Consider the following 22,867-nt stretch of genomic DNA (forward strand, 5'->3'; position numbering starts at 1 on the left):
CCTTGGTAAAATTTTTGTTGTCTCTATTCTATTCAGACAGCACTACGCAAGGAACAATATCTCCTGTGCAGTTGCTCTGTAGTTTATTTTGACTATGCATATCAAATTTGGCTTGTGAACACAGTCTAAGGAAATGACATAGATTCTAAGAGATAAAGATGAATGTTGCATGCTTCACTGGAAGGCCATCCAAATATGGTCTCAGAGTTATGAGAACATCCTGTGCTTGAGAAGTCTTGAATTTCGGATTGGTTGAGGCTGTGGACAAGTTTCAGGCACTAACAGGATGGAGTTCTGATCTGCCTCTCCAGATTTTACTGAGTAGTGTGTGTTGTGAATAGATTGCAATACCTTGCAGCCTTTGACAATGCATACAGTACTCTGCTTTAATAAAGGGAGGAGGGCTAGGGATGTTCCTACTACTTTGAATATCTTCCCTACATTCTCTCAGAGTTTTTCTTAGCAGTCATTTTGTATTCATGACACCCGTTTATCATTTTTGTCTCTGTCTGTTATACATTTAGGGTCTTAATGATTTTCTTTTGTTCTAAGGAGGATACAGTGCCAGCTTTTTTTATTCCTCAGGAGTTAGGATGTAGTTGAAGATTTACATTTGGAGAAATATTAAATTACCTGTCACGATCGTATTTCTGATGAAGCATTGAAAGGTTTTACCCTCACTTAGGCTTGTCATGTTAAGACTATTTTCAAATATTAGCATTACTGTTGTCCTGGAAGGTCTAGATTGAAATAAAGTGAGGGCTAGAGGCCAAGTTGCTGACTTTTCTCTTTATACTTTTGTTTTGTTTTGGTTTGTTTGTTTGTTTGTTTGTTTTTAAATAATCCTACTGGTGGTCCATTGTGGTGCCCTCCGGTGGAACTTCTGGAAACATCATTATGTTTCTGTCTATTTTGAGATTGACCCCTTGAGCCTATTGGTACTGCATACATATGGTAGGTATGCGCACTGAACCATTCATTTCTGTGTAATAATCACATTTTGTTTGAGAACTCAAGAAATTGTCAAAGTGGAAGTAAGGAGCCAAATGTTACTCGTTTTGCCATGACACAGATTTTATCTTTTGTGCCTCCTCCTTGCTTGCAAATACAGCTCCCTGAATTACTGAATGTGAAATTAATATCCTTTCCTTTGCAACCCTGGCACAGCTAAACACAATAGGAGAAGTTAAAGACAGGATTTCAGTCTTATCTCTGCGTGTTTCCGAACTGCTGCTGATTTGACTTCAGTTCTTACTCTTGTTATTCTTGCTGGTTTTATTGCAGTATATTTAATTGTCTCTTTGTTCTGTTCAATCCTCAGTTAAATGGATAAATAATAAAAGAAAGAGGGTACATAATCAAATTACCAGAAGTAATTGGTCAGTCCAAGCATTACTGGAACTTTGTAGTCTGAACGAACAGGGCTTTGGTATCAGAGTCAAAAAGGCCAAGCGTTTAAAACTGACAACACAAACACATTGGCACATCTTTGTGAATTTAAATTACAAATTATTGTGTATAATCAGAATCAGAGCAACTGGAAAGTCATACAGCATGGATAGACTTTATTAATTTTGGCTACAAATGACAAGCATTAGACAAGCTTAGAAATCTGACAGACTAGGGGAATCTTAATATTTGACAAGTGCAAGATAAAATGAGAATTTGTCTTGTGGATTGCTGGGTGTTTTTTTCTTTCATAGTATCAGGGACATTACACAAACTAATAAGCAGCAAACCATATGCATTAGCATAAAATGTAGAAGTCTGTGGTAAGGGAGCTTATTTAGGTAACAGGGAAATTTAAAGCCTGTGCATTAAATGGTCAGCAGGACATGGTGTGTTGCACAGGGGACTGTGGGTTGCTCTGGGAATTGAGAATTAGGCACTAAAGTTTTTCAGAGCTCATTTGCCATTTTAATACATTTGCTGCAGTGAAGAAATACAATTAAAAAGATAAACCAGCTTTCTTCCTTAACATTTATCTGTTAACGTAGTAGTAATTTTAGCAGCAAAATTAATAATTTCATCAGATATATATCAGTTACTCAAACCTGTACTGACATAGAATTTGGTTTTTTAATTTTCATTTTCTCTTTCCACCAAGTCAATTGGGGAAGAATGGAAAAAGAGTAAAGAAAAGGTAGCATGACTATTAATAAACTAAACCCTGCTCTGTGGAATTCAGTTGTATAAAAGGTCATTTTTATCCACTGAGAGGATTCCATGTGTCAAGTCTGGTAAGATTAGTATGGCAGGGGCAAAATTAAAGGTGCTCAGTAAGAGGACACTAAATTTGAGCAGTGCTACAATAGGCAGTGGTGGTGCAGTGGGGTATTGCAGCTTCATTTTTACCTGGGGGTCAGATGGACTCGGTCAAATACTTCCCTGTTAAGGCCCAATTTACTTGGGCTGCATAAAATCTTCAACGTGACTCTTAATATTCTGGTGAACTCTTGTCCTCAGGGAACAGTAATTTCTACTTCTCAAAACCGTCTTGAATTTGAAAAAATAAAGTAATTCTTGAGATGAAGACTTTTAGACAAATTGATCATTGATTAACCCATGAGCAGACTTTTAATGTCTGTTCTTCTGTTACTGTTGTCAGGTATAAATTTTGAATGTGCAGTTAAGATTTATGGTCCCATTCAGGTGTCCTCAATCCACTGTGCCCCGAGTAATTCCAGGGGAACTTCTGGGATTGTATTTAAAATAGACACTACATGACCATGGTGTGTAACATTGGTAAAATTGGGCCTCAAGATGAAAGCTTTTACATTAAAAATATTCTCCCTAAAATGCAAACATCTTAGAGTTGTAGAAAATAGTGCAACAGCTTTGTGGTGTGAGGGTGTATTGTATGTGTGTATAAGTAGAGTATGAAGTGCTGTATTGGTTCGTCTTGCGGGTCATTCCCAAATAAAACCTCATTTGAAAACATTTGAACTAATTGTGCTTTGTATTTTCTGTAGCGAATTAAGGAGTCTAGTTAGTTTTCAACATTAAGAGGAGGTTGCTGCAGTATTTCTGCAATATAACAGGAATTATATTTGTTAATATATTTTGGGAGCATTTAAATTCTAATCACGCAGACGAAAGGAAATTTCAAGTGATGGCAAGTAAATTTAAATTACACAACAGTAAAGACTTTCATACCTTTGAAAATATTTCAGCACTGGCTTTTTTTTTTGCTTGCTTTGATTATCCATGATCACAGCAGCAGAATTCTATTGCTGTTGCCATAATTTCTAAAGCATAACTGTGCTAACATGAAATATGTATATATAGGTACATTTGCCAACTTGTTTTAATTTTGTCACTGGCTTTCCACCTCATGTGTTGGGAGGGACTGCTGATCAGTACCCTGGCTGAAGGAGATGGGGAGATGCAGGCAACATTTGCAGAAAAAGCAGGCTTTTCTTTTCTGTGGTTTCAGCATAAAGAAAATTAGGTTTCCATCCCATAAAATGTGTCTCTGTGACCTCTGGGATCAGCATTTGCTGGCTGTGCGCATGCATGTGGCTCACGAGCACTGTCTGAGGGAGGAGTTTTATGCCACATAAACTTGCCAGCTTTGAGCAATCCTCTGGATCAGGCCTCACAAGCTGTGTATGTCCAGTAATCTCATGGATATATAGCTTGGCTCCTCCTGCAAGTGGGTCCTGGCTGAGGGGGAAAAATGCATTACAAGATACTCAGTGACTGTGGAAGGGAGGAAAATCCTGTCCAAGAAAGCACTTTCCTACACTTCTCCAGTTTGGTGTCCTTCTGCTGTGAGACTTTCCACCTCTTCAGCAGCACCTGCTTATTGTAAAAGTGAGAAGAAAGAACTAAGCACAACTGTGACCAAAAATAGAGTTCCCCCATTTTTTCTTTTTATTGCTGTGTTTAACCTCTGCTCTTTTAATCATATGCACAGCAGGAAAAAGGGGATGTGCTCTAAGAACTTGTTAGGTATTAAAGCAGTGCAAATTTTTAGCTAGAGATCATGCTATCAGTTGGAAGTAAACAAAAAGGCTGCATATATATAATTATTTAATACATTTTGAGTTATGCTATTCTTTTAATTATATTAATCAGGCAGGCTCCAACACTGCAAGCCTTAGGGCTTGAAGTGCAATTTCAATGCTTTGTAATTTGCTGAACTTTGGAAAAAGATGAAATGGCTTAATATTAAACACTTGCTTGATTTAAATTTTACTAACCCATGTGCTTTATAATTCATATTTTTTCAGAGCAATGTACAGCCACAGCAGAACAATCACAGTAGTAATAGTGAGCAAGTATTGCTTTTCCACACAGGTTTTGCTTATAAACTTGATAAATAAATCTCTGGAGTATCAAGAGAATGGTAAAGATCTACTGAGGCTTTCCCTTTAAGGTCACTGGTTCAAGCACACATCCTTAAAGACAGAAAGTTAACATCTGACTGCTGCTTCCTAACACACATGGAGTTAGTGGTGTCAGTGGTGACAACCAGTTTAATAACATGAAAAGAGATAGGACTAATGCACAGGCCCCAAAAAGAGGAGGAGACAGGGGATACCCAGCATACGAGGCTCCTGTCTGCCCCTGAGTGGAGTTCTTAGGGCTGAGTTCATTCCTCCATCTGCAAAGGGTGTAGCCACCCTACTTGGTCTCATTTGATGTCCTAAGCTTAACTGAGTTGAGCTGGAGAAATACTAGGATCCAAGTGAGGAAAGGATATAAGGGAAATTCAGGTAGAAGATGGTTTGATGATGAAGCAATAGTGAACCTGGTTTGATGCTGCAAGGGCCCTGCACAACAGGCTCTTTGGAGGGAGCTGCCACACTGATATCCCCACCACTGCTCCTCGCCTCAGGCATAGAAATCACCAGCAGAGAACTGCTGGCCACGGTGTCCTCATGCCTGCCTTCCAAGTGAGTAATTACAGCCTGCCAGTGGTAATTCCCTGGCAAAGTTAATGGCGTGAGGTGGTCCCTCTTTGATCAGCTGTGCGCTGTGATTGCTGCTTCAGGCTCCTTTACAGAAGCAGTTGCTTTGCAGTGATGGGATTCCTTGATGTGAGACCTTTAAGAACATTAGGTGTGTTTAGAGGAAGGAGTTTATGTAATAGGGCAGTGGTTTTTATTAGCTATTTTGTATTAGTTGTCAAAGTGAAGTGAATTGCTTCTGTCCGCTCTAAAAAGTGCATTATTTCTCCTGCAGCTCTTTTTTATTTTGTTTTGGTCTTGTTGTTGTCATTGTTTGGTTTAAAATCTGGACTAAGTCTTGACCCAGGATGTCTTTATTTAATTTATACATTGGGTTTAGTGACAGAAATTATTTCAGCCATTATAAAGGAGCCCTATGATTTCTCCTTTCCATGGTAGCTTTAGTTGTGAACATAAGCAAAAGTAAAGAAAAAAAACAAAAAACTTCACATAACTAATTACTTTACTAATAAGCTATCTTAAGAATGTTTTGTGAGTAAGAAGGGAAATAAGGTAAGAAAAACCAGAAAAGGAGCTCAACTTTCTAGACAAGGTGAGATACAAATGAGTTTTGAGGAAAAAGTACAGAGATATGCAACCCTGGCTTGGTTTGGTTTGTTTCTTTTGCCCTTTAGCCCTTGTTACTTGTATAACATAAAGTTTTTATAGCTTTGGAAGAAGTTTTAGTTAAATGTTTTTTATAGTTTTAATATGTGTATGCATTGAAAATATGTAGTTATATTTTATATTTAATGTGGGATTTTCTTTTTATTCTCAACACTTCACTGGAGCAGAAAGCATTTTTGAAAGAACTCTTACCCGTCTGAGCTACTGAATTAGTCTAATGTAGAAGTTGTTAATTGATGGGTGGTTTCACTTAATTGTAATGGGGAAAAGCCACTGAAAGATTTTGTAATGGATTTTTATGAATGAAATTGTGGTTTACTTTATATGATTGTGTGATGTTCAATGAAAAGATCTCTGGAATTTTCCTGAATATTTTATTCAATAACCTTAGCTTATGTTTGTTTTTATGAGGAAAGTGAAGTTCCAAGTATGTCTTTTTTTAATTTAAAATGTCAAAAGCTTCTATGTAAAGAATATATTTCAACCTCTAGGTATTTGCACATTGCAGGAGTATTATTTCTTTTCATAAAATATTTCATCTAAATTCACATAACAACTTCTCTTTTTTTGTCTTTTTTTTTTTCAGTAACAGTTTAAAACCCAACCAAGGTTGAAAAAGAGGAATGAGTCAGAGGTCAAAAATTAGATATTTTTAAAGTAGCCTGGGGCAAACATGCATAGGATATGTGAGTTCCTTCCTGAAAGAAAACATGATCATTAATCCCTCACTTTCCACCTAATTTTTTTCACCTCCAAACTTGAATACAAAACTTTTTTGATATAAAAAACAATTGGTATTTAAAATTGTTGTCATCTCTGGGAGAAAGTGGCACAGACTTTAATTATTTTTAAAAAAATTTCTTTAGTCTTAGGTTATGGCAACCTGTTATATTCGGTTGGAGGGTTCTTATGGTTTAAAAGAAAAAAACCAGAACTTTTATATTTCAAAATATTAGTACATCAGCTTTATTGGAAAAAGCTGAAAATGTTGAAATGACCTCAGTAAAACAATTTGGAGCACGATTCCCGGAATGCCCATGAAGCTGACATGTCTACATGTTCTTAAAAAGTCATAATCCATCATTCTGAGGCTGGATCGATGGATTATGACTTTCTGATGTCAGATCTGTGAATTAAGGCTTTTTTGAGTACAGCCTGCTATCCAATTATTGCCCCTATTCATATATTATAAATCATTATTCCTTCACCAGGTAATCAGCAGTTTCTATTTCCTAAAGTTTCAGAGCCTTCTTTTTTTAGCCATTGTGGCTCTCCCACAAAACTGGAGAGTGCTGACCTGAAAAATAAAGCTTCTATCACAGCAAATTGTTGAGGGAACAACAGTCATTTCTAATTCTTCTAGTTTCTGTTGAAATAAAGGGTATTAGATTAGATTTGAACAAATCTCATCCCCTTCTTGCACAAACAAGCAATATAATAAATTAGTACAAAAGTTGTTGGCATGTATTGAATTCATTTTTAAACACTCATGTCTGAATTTCTTAAAACTGGTGCTTTCTTCTGAGAAGCTGACTTTTTTTTTTAATATGAAGGCAGATTGGCTTCTGATTTAAAGCTGAAATTTGCCAGTGTGCTACCTTAAGTGATTGTGCCTATTTGGTGCTGTTAAACTGAAGTTCCTTTGAGTGAATTATTTATAGAGTAATAAACGTACCTCTAATGCAGTGGAATATATGATAAAAATAAAAAATGCTTAACTGTAACCAGTTTAGGTGTCAAATCAAAACACATCTTGAACAACTTTATTAAAAGATATTCAGAAAAAAGAAGAGCAGTTTTAGGACCTATCATGCATCCAGAGAAGTCATTAAATGAAATGTAATCATGCTGTGTTGGAGAGTTTATCTCTACAGATTTCTCAAGCTAAGGGAATTTAGGTCTAGTCCATATGGATGGAAAAAATCAATAGTATGATCCTGTTGTGTTTTATTTCATTTTGCTGTACTGATATTCTTCATTAGGGTGCAGTTTTCACACTAGATGGCTGTGCATAAATTATGTCCAGTCAGTACCTTGCTGGTGGAGAAGTTGTCAAAAAGGATGGTAATTGATGGAAGGGAGGGTGGTGTAACAAGTGTGGGAGAATTCAACTTTTATTAACTGTTTGTTCTAGTGAGAGAGCTCTCACAGGCCTGGCTGGTGCCTCAGTTTCTCCTTTGGGTGGCCACATGGATTCTAAAATCTGTGTCCCAAGGACTGTTTCCATGGCACTCTCCTGGAAAACAGATTTGTGTATCTTGTGTTACCCCTGTTGCTGTTCAGTCAAGGATGTTACCAGAAACCACATGACATGGTATTTTGCATGTCCTGCCATTAAGCAACTGGGGGCGAGTTTGTAATGCTTTAATATGCTGTAATTTAATTCTTCTTTAAGGAAGACGTTGTCTTGGCATATTCATCTAATTCCTTATTATTTATTTCAGGAGTTCTGGACATTAATGGCATCCTTGCTCTCACCTTCCTTACCCTGTTAGACCTCTTTCACCTTTTCAAATTTTGGCCACCAAAATTTCCAAGGTTCTGCAGAGCGCTGAAAAAAAAGCTGTTTTGTAGGGAAACAACAATAATAATTGTTCTATGGATGCTTTGAAAACAAAATTTCAAGGACAAGTGCCAGCACAGGAATGGAACCACCAGTGGGGCTTCAAAGCCTTTCTTGTTTCTGATAACCTTCCCCGGCGGCACAGCTTTAGAGCTGAGTTCTGCTGGTGGGGAGTCCAGTGAAGCTCCTTCTGCCACCCATGGATGTAGGCTCCAACCCATTTTCAGATTTCCTGTGAAATGCAGATGCCCACTAGATGGAGACACAATATTTTATACATTAGTGGCTGTGCAGATGGTAATCAAACCCACCAGCTGCTGCCTGCGCGTTCCGGGCACCTCGCCAATTTACTGGCACTATGTTGACTGGGAAGCAGACAGTGACACACTTTGATCGAAAAGCTTGTATGATGATTTTTTTTGTTGTAATATTATTGTTTTTTTAAAAAATGATAAAAGAGATCAAGATGTGTATCTTGATCAAAGGGTACTGCTGTCTGCTTCCCCATCAGCAACTTCTAATTTATAGAAATCAGATTGCATGGAAAGCAATCAGCAAAGGTTTGAGGTCTTTCTTGTTCTCACTGCCAAGACATGCTGACAAGTGAGAAAATTAAAATCAGAGAAGGTAGGGAGAGAACTAGTAAAACAGTGGTTGAAATATAATTATTTAAAGTTCATGATTTTAATAATTTTAAGGCTGTAAAGAAATCCAGTTAAAGTGCTCAAACTGGCTATCGCTTATATTACAAGAGCGCCTTAAGGTCTTTCTCTGATGGAGGGTGTTGCTTTGAGACTAATTTACCACTGAGAGAGAATATATCTGTTACTTGTTGTCACAGAATAATAACCTGTCTCTGGTTCTGGGGCCAAGTTTTTCAAAAGTACCTCCTATCAGCTCTATTTCTTCCACACGGAGTTGTGCATCCAGTATGATTTATTAGGGTGTGTACACAATACAATGAACATCTGCAAAGAACATTTAAACCAGTCAGTCCTATACCTGTGAAGGTGGTGTGTGCAGAGACTACTGAAAATTTGTCTATGATACTTGGTAAGGTCTTTGGTCTTTAGAACTTCTAGTAGAGTGTTTTGTCTTTTCAGCTCTTGGTATTGACTCCTCCTTTAAAAAACTGCTTTCAGTTTTGGGTTTGTTTGTTTATTTTTGGTCCTTTCAGGCTTAAAAAACAATTAGCAGTTACAGATATATGTGTGTACACATATATATATATATGTGTGTGTGTGTGTGTATGGACTGTGTCAGCTGTAGAAAGACTGTTTTGGTGCATGGGTGAACATTTCAGGCCAACATAAAAACACAAACCCAGTGGCAGGGTGAGAGTTGCTTCACATTCTGCCAAATGTTAAAATCAAAATGAAGAATTGTGTGATAGAAGGACCTGGGATATGTGGCATTTTGTTTAGCTGGAGCAAGGGATCATTGAAGGGTGATGTAAGTAAGGAAGTGTTTCTGGGTATGGCTCTGCATTCTCAAGAGAATGTGCTGCTCTTTGGTGCTTGCTCCCTCCAGGTACTTATGACATTGCTGTTTAGGAAAGCTGCCAGGGAAAAGGTGCTGCTGAAAGGAATAAATAAAACCCTTTGACATCATTGCTTCATTGTTTTTCCATCAAAAGGTGACACATCATCCTTATCTCATCAGGTGAACTGTGTGCAAACTTTATGATCACATTTTCTATGTCTATTTTTGTAGAACAGTTTCTCAGAAAGACAAAGCACGAGGGGCCTAGAGAAAAGGCTGCAGTGTACAACTCAATCCAGTACCCTTTGGATTCACTTAGTCTATGGCAAACTCAAAATTTTTACTTCAAAGTTTGAAGCATTTGCTCTCGATTCTGACTTGTGCTGGAATTCTGCATGATTATGGAAGCCTTTGAAGAAATGTCATATTATTGTTGGTTCTGTTACTTGCGTGTGTGGTAATTTTCTAGACGATGTAGTTAACAGAGTTCGTAAGGGATAAGGAGTTAAGTGGCTGTTGTATGTTTGGTTTTTAATTAGAGAGAAATTATTGGGTAGAAATGTTTGTTTCTTCTCGTGCATTGTTTGAATGAATTCTCAAAATCCACATTGGATTATATGATTTGTCATGAGCTTCCCAACAAGTCAAAGCAGAATGAGATTTATGCTCCTTTTCAGCAGAAACCATTTCATGCCCCAACAGAAATGGAAATGACTGTTCTCAGAAACCTTCCAAATTGAAGTGGGAGGAGATAATCTGTAAGGAGATGTTACCTTCTCAAAAACAACCTCACATCATCCAAGGTGTGGTTGGCTTTGGCAGCTTGCCAAGAGGAAACTTCACTGGATTTCAAATCACCCACCAAGCCAAGCTGTGCTGAGGCAAAGCTTTGATTAACTCTTGCATTCTGAGCCTGCCCCGCCCCACTGCTGCATTTTTATTCAATGTGAATGACAGTCCTGTGAGACAGAGTTAAAGCAAACGTGGGCACTGAGGCCAAGGTGCAGCATAAACAGATTTATGAACACGTGTGGTACAAGGAGAGCCTGTTTATTTTCCAATGGGGTATGAAATCCAAGTGTCACAAAAGGAAGGGGTGGCTTCTTTTGACTAACAGGCTATGGTTAGAATGCCCCAGATCCAACTTGTGTAGAAATGGAGTTGTAAAGAAGTACCAAATCTTAGAGTTATGTGGGGGTTTTGCTGATCAAATATTCCGGTGTTAAAATAGACTAGTTTCACATAGAGAGGTGACTGAAAACTGTAACTCTGAAATTTCAGAGAGAAAAACTGGCTTGCTTCTGCATTCACAAATTGGGAAATGTATGTTAATAATTTAATTTTTATGATAAAAACATGAAAAATAAGTCCCTAAAATAGTGTTGAATCAATTTTCTGATAAAACAAATTTGTTTTCCCATTTGTGATTAAAATGACCTGCAGTGAGATTTTTTTTTAACTAGGTGTTAATTAAAAATATGGAAATGGATTTAAAAAACCTTGCAGTTCACAGTGGAAGAATTACCATAACTGATTTGTTCTCAGAGCCATGCCTGTTTTGAGATGTTTTTAAGATGTCTAAGTTACTGGTTGTTTTTCTGCATGATTGTTTCCAAAGCAAAATGTGATTCCAATAAAAACAGTAATTGAATTTACAGTCCACAGGACAAATTGTTGTTTTAACAGAAACTTACACACTCAGGCAAAGGCCTTATGTTTTAGGTCTAATAACAAAGAACACAAGCTCCCCATTTTTATGTGGCCATATATTCTGAAAAGTTTTCTAACGTGACATATATTTTTTCAGAAAAATCTGTATTATATTTTTTAAATTGTATGAGCAGATTTTTTCCCCTTCTTAGCTCTGATCAATATTCCTTGGGTTATGTTGGCTTGGTTTTTTTTTTAATGCACCTTTTAAATGTTAGTGCAGCTATTTTCTGTAGCATCAGCTGGGGATGAATCGATATAGAGAATCCTATCCATATCTAATGCGCCTGATGACTGAGAGGAGTCGGAGAGAGCTTGTTCCTCTGGCTTTTGGTATTGAGAGAATGCACAGAGCATGGGACAGTTGTGTGAGGAGTTGTCCATGACCAGTCTTGCATGGAGTAAAGGCTGCTTTCTAAGGAAGTGGATGGGAAGGGAAGGCTGTCCAGGAGCAGTGGCAGACAAAGGCAGCATCAGGTAGAGACTGTGCTCCACTGTATCAACAGCAGAATATTATTTTTCTGCAGTCAGACTTTCTCAGCAGGAGCTCCCAGTCATTTCTTGAACCCCTTTTGCTATAAAAGGTGTGGGGGATTAAGTTTTCCTAGGTTTTTGGAATCTTTTTGGTTCCTTTCTTTCCTGTGCATTTCCTGTTTGGGTAAAGCCTGAAGTCTGTGCTTGCTGAACTAGGAGAAATCTATTGGGATAACACACAGCTCCAGGGGCAAATGCTGCTGTTAACTAGTATGTGCACGGCATGGGACGTGCTGGAGATCCACACCTGCCAGGAACAGGCATGTCTACCTTTTTGGTGTTCTTAGGGCTGACCTAAATCCCTGTGGAACAGCAAGAGTTGGTGAAATATTGCTGCATCTTGGATATAACACCTGGAAAAACCCAGGATAGTCTGGTGCTGGTAATCTCCACTGAGTGCCTACAGTGATCATTTCAATAAAAAAGGGAGTATTTTGTATTTCTCATTGCCAGGCAAAGCAGGGAGCCAGCTTTCCTGGGTTCCCCCAGGGAAAACAGGAGGTAGCAGGTTGTGCCTGTTGTGGTCCAGGGCAGGTACATTAACCAGTTGTTGGGTTCTTAATTCATCTTAGTTGCTCTGACTGTCTCTCAGGAGAGGGAATTGTCTTTGAACTTCCTACAAGGAGGGGTTTGGGGGATTCACAGAGCCCCCAAAGCAGGTGTGATGAATACCAGCCCCCTAAGCAATTTAATTCTTATAGGCCATTTTGTTGCCAAGGGCACACGCTGTCATGCGAATTGGTTTTCTGAGAGTATGAAATTGCATCAAGTACTTAGAACATGTTTGAAGCCTGGCCCCAGAAAGAGGTACCGAGATGCACCTGGCCAAGTGAGCTTTCACATTTTTATCATAAGGTTTTCAGCATTCATATCGGATCTTTCCTGATTAAATGATTTGGAAAAAGAGACATACAACAAAGAAATGTAAAGTTCCAACCTGATAAGATGGGTGCCACCAAAACAGAACCTCCTTTTATCATTTTCTGATGCGATCGCATGAATAATAAAAAGGGCCTTAATTTTTTTAAAATATTTGTAGATCTAGATAGGTGGTTACTGTGGGAAAGGTGCTTGTGCTTTTTAGTTTTGTTAAATGGCTTTAGATCCCTGTTGGTTATGACTGTACAAGCAGAATAGGAGCTGGCTGCTCTTTGTTTGTTTGTTGGGTGCCCTTGAAGTGGAAAGTGAGGGCTGGTACTTTGAAGAGTCCAGACATGTGAGAGTTGCACTTTCAAGAACTTAAAAAAAATCCTTCACCCATCCCCCAAATCTGTATGTGTTATTTTTAAAAGGTTTTCGTTAACCTTGAGCATTTAAAATGATGAGACAGAACCCAAAAAATCATGAGTTGCTTAAAAATAATTGTTGTTTTGTTCCTTTTCCTTGCAGTCCAATTTTTGAGCTCTCAAGATTTATGTTTTCAATCTTTGCTCTGCAACCATAGGAGCTAGACACTAACTTTATTTTTAAATGAAAGCTGAGATTCTCTTGTAGTCCCATAACACCAGGAGATTTGGCAATGCTAAATACAATGTGAATTTAGTGACCATTCCAAGGTGAATCATTTTGTGATGTGTCCTCAGCATAAAAGCCAACTGAGGATTTTTTTCATGTCTTTTATTTTGTCTTTCTAAATAATTTGAAAATTGGCAGTAATAATTGGAAGCTTGGTAAAAGCAGTAGAAGACAACTGCAGACTAGTAAAATCAGAATTTTTTTTTTGCTTCTGGTATGGTAGGATATTCTTACAGAATCTAGGTATTAAGGGCATTCTGCATTAAGATATCTCTAGAGAGGAAGGCTTTGGTTGTTTTTGTAGAAGCACCCTTTTCTAGTCAGTCAAGCATTAAAATTGGCAGCAGTTCCTGAAGTAGAAAGAAAATCCTGGTTGTTGCCCTCATATAGTTACTGAAAACAGTAAGAGGATATGTAAAAGCTTTAACTCCAAGGAAAAATATTTATAACTGTGACAGTGTGTTTCCTTACAATAATTTATGGGCAAAATGTAGGAAAGGAGGAACACAAGCTATAAATAATATTTCTTATGTAAACATAACGGCAGTAGCAAATTCTTTTTATTTAAAAATTAATATTGATGTTCATTAATATAAATTACCACATTTCAGATGACTCTGATGTCCTTGAGGCCAGATGTCACTGACTGATTTACAGCTTCCTGGGGGGAGGAGGAGATCCTGTTTTGTCAATGTAGGCACCAAATTGCTTCAGATAGCTATTTTGGACGAGATTAATTACTGATGTATTGTCAACAAAGTCGATTCACATCTCAGCTCAGGAACGTGGAAAACTCTCTTTAAAACATATTAACGTAGATTTTGAAATGCAGGAAAAAGAGCATGAAACCTACCTTTGACTCACTGAACTTCTGTCTCGTTTAGGAATAGTATTCTGAAAACTCCTGCCCAGGAACACGCACACAGAATTTCCATGTGCATCATTAGCGACTCAGGAATGTATTTCAGAGGCAGATTTGAGACCCTCATTGACCTTAATTCTACTTCTGATTTTAATACAATTGCGTGGAGCGAGGGTGTCCAGCACAAAGCTCTGCCATGTTTGTCACACCAGAGATCGGATATTTGGATTAAGTGCTTCCTAAAATCCTTCAGACCTTGTGTGTAGTTTTGCTGCCAAATGGGAAGGAGCCTCCACTGGGAACACTGGTGGGTGATGCCTCAGCAGGCAGGTTGGATGGGTCTTGCCTTTCATACACTGGCAGGTTGAAAAGGAGGGATAAAAAAAGGCTGCCTGGTTTGACTCTGCATCTCTGTTCATTAGATGTTCCTTCAAACTCAACCACATGAAATGCAGGCACCTGAGTTCAACCATGGGTTGGACTTGATGATCTCTGAGGTCTTTTCCAACCCAGTCGATTCTATGATTTGATGATTCTGACAGACCATCTCTTGTTAACGCCTTTGATTCCAGCCACTGAAATGGAGCACATTTGTAGGTGTGTGGCCAGGCATGCTCAGTATGAATAGCAAACTAACGTAAATCCTGTGTTGCAGAGTTTGTTTGATAGCAAATCTCACAAATATATGAGAGTAATCTGTGCAGGGCTCTGGTAGCACAAGGTCCTGTGGCCTACAACTAGAAATTACACAGGTCATATGAATATAGAGAATAACATGCAAAGAACTCTCTCTGTAAAATGCATCTGTCATTCATATAAAATCACTTCCATATCCATGGAAAGGCTTTGAAAGATGTTACAAGGCTTTGGAAATGGCCCATGCTGAACATGGGATCTTTTTTCCAGTCCTTATAAATACTTATTTTCCCGTGTTTGGTAAGATTAGCTGCAGACAATTTATGTTAAGACTGTGTGGTAAGGAGTATGGAATTTCAGATAATATTAAAATGAAAAGGTGGTTTCAAAATATTTCTCTGATACAAAAGTCTTGGATCAAAGAGGCAAATGCACCACCCCCTCAGTCTATTTTCTAATTTATGAAATAAGTAAACAGAAACTCTAAATTCTCATTTTCAGCAAGTATGTTAGTAAATCCAAACTGACCTTGACCTTAGCTTTGCTAATTTCCAAACTCTAATATTTATTCCTGGAGTAGATTGTTTCCCTTCATACCACATACATAAATACTGCAAACCTTTCCAAGGACTTGAATTAGAGTGTAAGTAAATAGCTGGTTTTAATCTACATAATATTTTGAGAGCAGACATTCTGTGCTATGACTATTAAGATATACCCAGCAGCCATTTCTATAATACTAAAACCTCTTATATATATTATTAAAAGTAATGCTATCAGCCAGGGCTTGTTTTATGCCACAGAAACTTAAATAATAAAATACAGCATGGATAAAATCTGCAATAATAGTAACTTAAGCAAAATTAATTTAAGTAACAGATAACATCTGGGGGGAAATGTAATGGTATATTGGTAAGTTATGCAAAGCTAATTTTATAATAACTACCACATCTGTGGAACTCATCTATTAGAATGCTTTACCAATCTTCTTTCCTGCCATTATCCTGTTTTAAGAAATTTTCCTGGGTACTATTTTATTGTCTTTTCTCTGCCTACATTTGTAAGAAGGCAATTTGCTAGCTGTGAACAACAAGAAAAGTGTGTGGGTTTATGTAGAGAACAACACAACGTTTTTTATACTTCCCTTTCTTTATGCACTCTTGTACTAGAAAGAATTCCAGAGTGGAATTGTGGCAGGGGGCTGTCCATGGAGAGCAGTGTGTGCAGTTCTCAGCTGAGGTAGGTGGGAGAGGGAAGGTGATGCTGAGCGACACCTCCCAGTGAACCTCTCTGGGCGCCAGCGCAGCCTCCAGCCTGCCCCGACTCGTCTGGGTTCCAGTGGCCTTTTGGCACCCCACCACACCCAGGAATTAGCAGGAATATTGCACTTAATTCTTCCTCCAGCTCTTTCACAGCAGCTGACACTGATATGCCAGCTAAATTTGTGCAACTGCTCCACAAATCCTTTAGGTTTGAATTCCCGTGGACCCGACGGACCGCAGTGTGCAGGAAAATATTGCCAATTAATTTTAAGGCATTATCATCTTGCCAAACTGTTTCTCACATTTCGATAGTTATATTGATTCAAGAGGACACTTTGAGTAATACATCTTTGTCATAGTGAATAATGCTCACATAATGACAAATCTTCAGGAATTAAAAAAAGGAGGATGAAGTTTTTAATGTAGGTCAGTGGAAGTAATTCACCATAAATTTACTCAGACTTCAGAAACCGGCAACATTTTTTTAAAGCCACTGTTAACTGTATAAAACTTACTGTGTCTCCTCTGTTTTTAAATAGATTTTACTACAGAGCCATTGGTGCTATTAAACATGAGGTTTTGTTCAAAGGAAACACAAAGACTTAATTGTATTTTTTAAAGGAAAGTATTGCATCAGAAGGATTCATTTAAATACATTTGTTGGCTTCAGGCTCTCACCACAATTCATTCGTTCTAATTTTCCCCTGGACTTGTTAAGGACACAATGTATAAGAAGGAGCAATGCAGAATGGCATTTTTAGGTCACTATATTTTGGCTGTAAACTGTAGTGCTGCTCATAAACTTGTTATTACTAAACAAAATGCTTCATATTCTACATTGAAGTTTCACAGTCTTTTAAAAAAACTTTTGGCTGAATGCTGAGACTATTATGGCTCATTAAAGAGACTAGTTCTGCTGTAATTTAGTTATTTCTTAATGATCCAAGAGTTATTATTAGACATGGAACAGATGAGTAAAGAATGGTGCTCTGTAAAAAGACGCAGTGAAGTAAAAATATTATTCTACAAAAACAGAACCTCTGAAAATCTTATCCATGATACCAAAATGTATTTGATCAGCTTGGAACTCATTCTAAAAACTGGGTCTATTTTTTTACATTGTTTTATCTTTTTAAACTTAGACCAGAGGGAATAAATGGACCTATGATTTAACCTAAATAAAGAAAATATTTTGAGTGAATAGGTAACTAACTAACCGAAAAATACTGTTTTAAGGAAGCAGAAAGTAATTGTGAATTCTCATGCAGTTCAGCTAATATTTTTAATAAGAAAATATAAGGTAAGAAATCAGAGAAAATGGATATAATTGCTACAACAGAAGACCTCTGGTTTAAAAAAAATAGAATTTGAAAACAGTGTCTTTTTATTTTAGCAAAATTTAGCTCAGCTTATTCATTTTGATGGAAAACCCAAACTCTCTGGCTTTTTCTTTTGTGAGTCTGTAGGCACTAACGCAGTGCTGAAAATTTGAATTACAAGCAATAGAGGAAAATGTTTCTATAAATCTGTTTTTCTCCTCACTTGTAAATCTGCAAATCTTTCTGTCAGCTTTTTGGGTTCCTATAAACATAGGCTAATACTGTCTGCCTTCTTTAGCAAGCTCACGCATGACAGGGAATCTTAAAGATAGGGACAGAGTCCAAACAGAAGTTCTGAAAAGCTTTTAGGACTACAAAAGAGATTTTTAATGTAGTAATGTGACTAGGTCTGACTTTTTATTTTCAATTTTTGCTATCACTTCTGTAGATGTCTAGAATCTTTAATATTTTCAGCATGTTTAACTGCAGCAAGTAACTAAATAAACTTAATATCAACCTAGCCATGATTTCAAAAGCATGAGAAAATTAATTTATGGGAGCTGCAATTACCCTGATGTGAATTAATGTCGTTTACTTACACCATCCAAGCAAAATCCTGTTTGTAATCGCTGACTCAGAACTGGAACATCTGCCTCATATTCTCGATGGGCACTTCCCCTTGCAGAGGCCCCAACATACAATTTCAGTGTTATACCCTCTTCCTTGCTTGTTCAGAAATGTCTTTTTTCGCCCTATTTGGCACATATGTTCTCTGTCATCCGTTTGTTTTTTAAATAGGACACCAAACTTTGTCCCTTTAGAGGACTCAGGGCTGCCTTCTGTGTCACTGCTGAGAGTCTGAGCATGGGCTGGGTTCTTCACCATCCCCTGGAGCATTCCTGGAGCTGCAGCTCCCACCCCAGCACAGTACCAATGGGGTGCTCATGTTCAACAGCAAAGGAGCAAGTCAATGAAGCAGCAAAACTTGGACCATTAGCAACTCTTACATTATCATCACCTATTAAAATACTTTTCTTAGGGCCTTATTTGATGCAGTGTCACTACAACTTTACTCCAACTGACTCCTTTGATACCACCCTGCTATTTCAAACTGCAATAAGATCCCTGCTCAGAGGTGACAAATTTGCTTTGGGAAGGCAGCACGTTACCTAAGCACTGTGTTTGCTAAACGTAATTATCCACATGAGTAAGAAGCTGTAGTGTTATGAAATTATGAAAATCATCTGTTCTTTCCAAGTATTATAAAGAGCGCCCCTTGAGATGCAGCTAGAAATTAAAGCTGATCTATAATCATTTTCAGAATGCTTTCCAGTTCTGAGCACCTGCATAGTAACAGAAAAGGTATTGTTTTATGTTGTTTGCTAACCGTTTCATTTCCATTTTAAAAAATCTGCAAGAAACCTCTGAGCAATAATTAAACCTGAATTGCTCTTTTTCTTTTTTCTTTTTTTTTTTTTATTCCTAGAACCAGGAGCATGTGACTGAACTTGACCAACCTGCAGTTCCCTCCTCAACTGCAGTGACAGAATCTCAGGTATGGAGTTTTGTTCCTTTTATTTTGGGGTTTTTGTGAGCTATTTTTCCTACAAATTCCCATTGGAGCTCAGTCACTGATGACATTTATTCTCACGACTATAACATGAATTCTCTTCTAAGATTGAATGAAATTACTCTTAATGCATTAATTGGTCAGGAGAGGACATTTATTTGAGTTATCACCTCTGGGCTCTTGCCCCATTGCCTCAGGACCTCTGTGCCAACCTGGGCAGTGCAAGACAGACACTGATGGTCCCTGTCAGAGCAGCACTTCCCAAAAGCAGCTCCATGCCTTTGGCTGGTGCTGTTTGGTCTCGTGGAGGGCAGGAGGACGTTCTAACTCATGTGTTTCCTGTGACTGGTGCTGGCAGGGGTCTGAGCAGGAGGATTACCTGGGAGAGCCCTGTCCAGAGGCAGAGTCCTCCAAGGCAGATACTGTGGCTGGTGTCACTGCTGAAGATCAGAAGTCTGCAGAGTGTGAAATCCCAAATGAAATTATTGGCAACCTTGAGGTACTATTACTAGAAAGCTATTCACTAATTCTGTCTATGGTTAATTAGCTAGCTCAGACTTAATGAATATAAACTGTATTCGTGCTAAAGCTGGCAAAAAGCACATCCATATGCTGTAAAAATGTGAATTAGCCTCTATAAATAACTCCTAGTTTAGTCAGCTTACATGTGATAAGATAAAAAATATTCAGTAATGTGACAACATATATCTTCAGCATTACTATGTGTCAGAAAACAGGCCAAATCCTGCTCTTGGTGATGTCAGCGATAAAATTCCTTCTCAGGGGTTCAGGACCAGCTGCTGTGGTGAAGTGTATGCAAAGTGTGTTTAATATAAATTGTTAGATGCATCTGTGTTGCGTGTCCTTCAATCTGTGTGAGAAGTGACACCTTTATGCCAATTCCAGGCTTTGTTTGGTCAGTGTGTGACTACGCAAGAGCTGCCTCAGTAGAGCAGATCAGGTGTCAGTGTGTTTTGGGCTACAGACCCTGAGGAGTCCATGATTTCTTTCTGTAGAAAGGAAGTTATTGACACTGGACTTAAATGAGTAATTACTGAAAGCAAACCAGCGAGGACAGAGTTCCACCAAGGAACTGCTGGAATCTGATCTTGTTTGCAACAACCCAGTAGCACTTTGAACTTTAGATACAGCAGGTTAGACACCATTGACCAAGCAGAAGTTTAATAAATATGTAATATTTTCTGAAAATAGTGTGATATTGATAAATTCCTTTACATGCATGAATGGAGAATATAAATTAAAAAAATCTGTTTGATTTCATATTCCATTTCAACATGTCTTTAGAAACAGAAGGGAATCTCTGGCCTTTGTTGTCTTATTCCTGTCCCTACCTATAGAAAAATATTAAATTCCTACTTTTCAGTTGGTCTGATGCTTAGTATTAGTGCTAAAAGTGTTTTTTCTTTGCAAAAACTATACAGATGAGAAAAATGCTTCATGTTTTTTCTTCTTTTGCAACTGTGGGTATGTGAACAGAGAATAATTTCCCTTCAGTTTTTAAGTCTTTCACCAGTGTATCTTTTTCACCTGTTTTCTCAGTTTCTTGACCTCTGAAGTCATCTTATAATTAGATTTTTACCTGATTCATGATCAAACTCATACCATTTTTTTTGTTATGTATGAGCTGTGATTGCACAATCTGCACTATGTCTTAACATATGCATTAACAAGGCAGCTATTGCTGTAATTGAGTCTAGAAAATAACTTTTAGTGTGGTGTGACAGTGCTGGCACTCAGTGATCTCAGCAGCAACCATTGTGAAGCAGAATAGAAGATTAGCCTGGATGATCAGTGTCCCACACCAAAGCAACTAAGTACATACATAATGTGAAGGGGTGAGGACTTATTTGTTGATCCTTGAGGTTGAATTGATTGTGGGGAAGGCCATCTGCAAAGGTACAAAATTGAAAGAGAAGCTCCAGCCTTTTGGTTCCAATCTGAGCCACTGAGAACTGAAAACATTTTAGTTGTGGTTATCCATTGATAGATTGTAGAACAGCTCTAATAGGGATTTCCAGGACTGACAAGCCACAAAGTTCCTAAAATGTCAAGTCTTTCTGGGACAAATCTATTTGCTTTATCAAAATTACCTGAATTCCATTAAAAATGCAACTCTGAGTTCTGGAATAGTTTGTGTAGAGTCTATAAAGGACATCTGAGCCTGTTCCACTTGTTTGAGCAAAATTCTGTGATTTAAAAATACTGTCGTTGCACTCCTTCCATTTCTCTTGTGCTTTTTAAGTAATTAAAGCTAACAATGAGAAATATACGTAAATGACCCATAAACCCTCAATATTTGTGGTCCTTTTTCCAAATGCCATAGAATCAGAGATTGCTACGCGTTATCACTGCCAAAGGTTTCACTAAAATACGTCCCAGCCCTTGTACCTTCTCCCCTAATGTTACATTGCAAATTAAACACTCAATGTCTGCAGCAGTCTGGGTTTCTAGAATGAGATACACATTCATAATTGTGCTTATAATTAAGACAGACAAGCAGCATCACAGAAATATGGGTTTTTATTGTTCATTTTCAGTAATGCTTTCTAATTCCAGCAATGTTTCAATAAAACACATTACACTAGAGAACAAGCATCTGCAGCAAAGGAAAACAGTGGCAACAACCAAATCCCAAAGCAATTTTTCTGATTTGGTGCCTGTTGGTAAAGACTGTCTGAGAGTGCAGGCAAATTATCCTATCTCCCAAGACAAGGTTACATGAGGAATGGCTGTCCCAGCTCACTTCCTGCTCGTGGCAGCCATGCCATGCATGGGAGTCGTGCACAGCAATATGATAACATGTTATCACATAAGTACAGGCTGGAACACCACCATGTCTGCAAAACAGGAAGGTGTGTAGGATAATGTCTGTCTTGCTGCACTACAGTGAGTCAAAGCCACAAAGACAATGTGCAGCCTAAGATAGCTCCATCATAACCAATTCTTCCTTCTGATTTTCTTTACAGGCAGACATGAATGAAAAGCTGCGAACGCAGGAAGAAGCTTAGACTCGGAGAACAGAAAAATTAAAAACTCCTAAACAGCCAGATAAGAAAGGTGATGCTGGATTTTACAGGAATTGGGCAGTAGGGGATGGTGTGCACAGAGCTGGCTCCCTGCCTGAACATAATTATTTCTGTATAAAGGAAAGTGGTTCTGTTAACATTTACCTAGAAGGAGTTCATCGCTGTTTGTCAAATTTACTGAATTCTGACAGCGTCATTGTTTAGTTTGGACTTAAGCTAAAGATTATAAACAGAAGGATACATAATTAAAACATGTTGAAGTTCAGTTTATTTCTGAATAGAAATCCTAACTTAAAAAAAAATATCGCGGCAGTTTCATTGTCTTTCCTTCTTCCAGTTGTGAAATATTTAACAGTTTCTGCTTTACACCTATGGTTTTTTTCAGGAAATGTTGCTGCAAGGAGAATACATAGAGAGGAAACATCATTTTGAGGCTCGGCAGATATAATAAGGAGAGAATTTAATTAACATGTAATTACACACTTTTCACTGTAGCTATTCGTTAATAATATGTATGTTATTTCATTTTAATTTGCTTCCTAAGCTTTAGAACAAATTTAATAGCTTACACTTCTTTCTTTCCACCATATTAAAATTGCATAAATAAAGAGTTTTCACTTCAGTATTCCCATGAAGAGTTCCTTAGATTTCGGTGGATTTTTTTTCTGGAATGCATGTAACCTTTCATCTGAGAATGTTTCCATATTTTGTCAGACATTAGAGAAATGTTTCATACTCAAAAGGAATTCAACCAAATAAATGACCTCAGAAGAACTGGTTTAACA

The 22,867-nt window shown here is 37.8% G+C and overlaps 1 protein-coding gene across 2 annotated transcripts in view; it reads left to right on the top strand.

Annotated features, from left to right (window-relative positions):
• CABCOCO1 (ciliary associated calcium binding coiled-coil 1) overlaps positions 1-22,867 on the top strand; it is a 50,752-nt gene extending 27,885 nt beyond the window's left edge. Inside the window, exons 6-9 of one of the 2 annotated variants that reach the window (XM_071563603.1) lie at positions 18,952-19,020; positions 19,394-19,534; positions 22,023-22,113; positions 22,468-22,867. In XM_071563603.1, the coding sequence (XP_071419704.1) occupies positions 18,952-19,020; positions 19,394-19,534; positions 22,023-22,064 (252 nt within the window). In that variant the 3' untranslated portion in view covers positions 22,065-22,113; positions 22,468-22,867. Of the gene's footprint in view, positions 1-18,951; positions 19,021-19,393; positions 19,535-22,022 lie in introns of both variants that reach the window. The other variant, XM_071563604.1, reaches the window with a different exon arrangement.

The sequence above is a fragment of the Pithys albifrons genome, chromosome 9, assembly GCF_047495875.1.
Source record: "Pithys albifrons albifrons isolate INPA30051 chromosome 9, PitAlb_v1, whole genome shotgun sequence".
In the NCBI taxonomy this organism is placed as follows: Eukaryota; Metazoa; Chordata; class Aves; order Passeriformes; family Thamnophilidae; genus Pithys; species Pithys albifrons.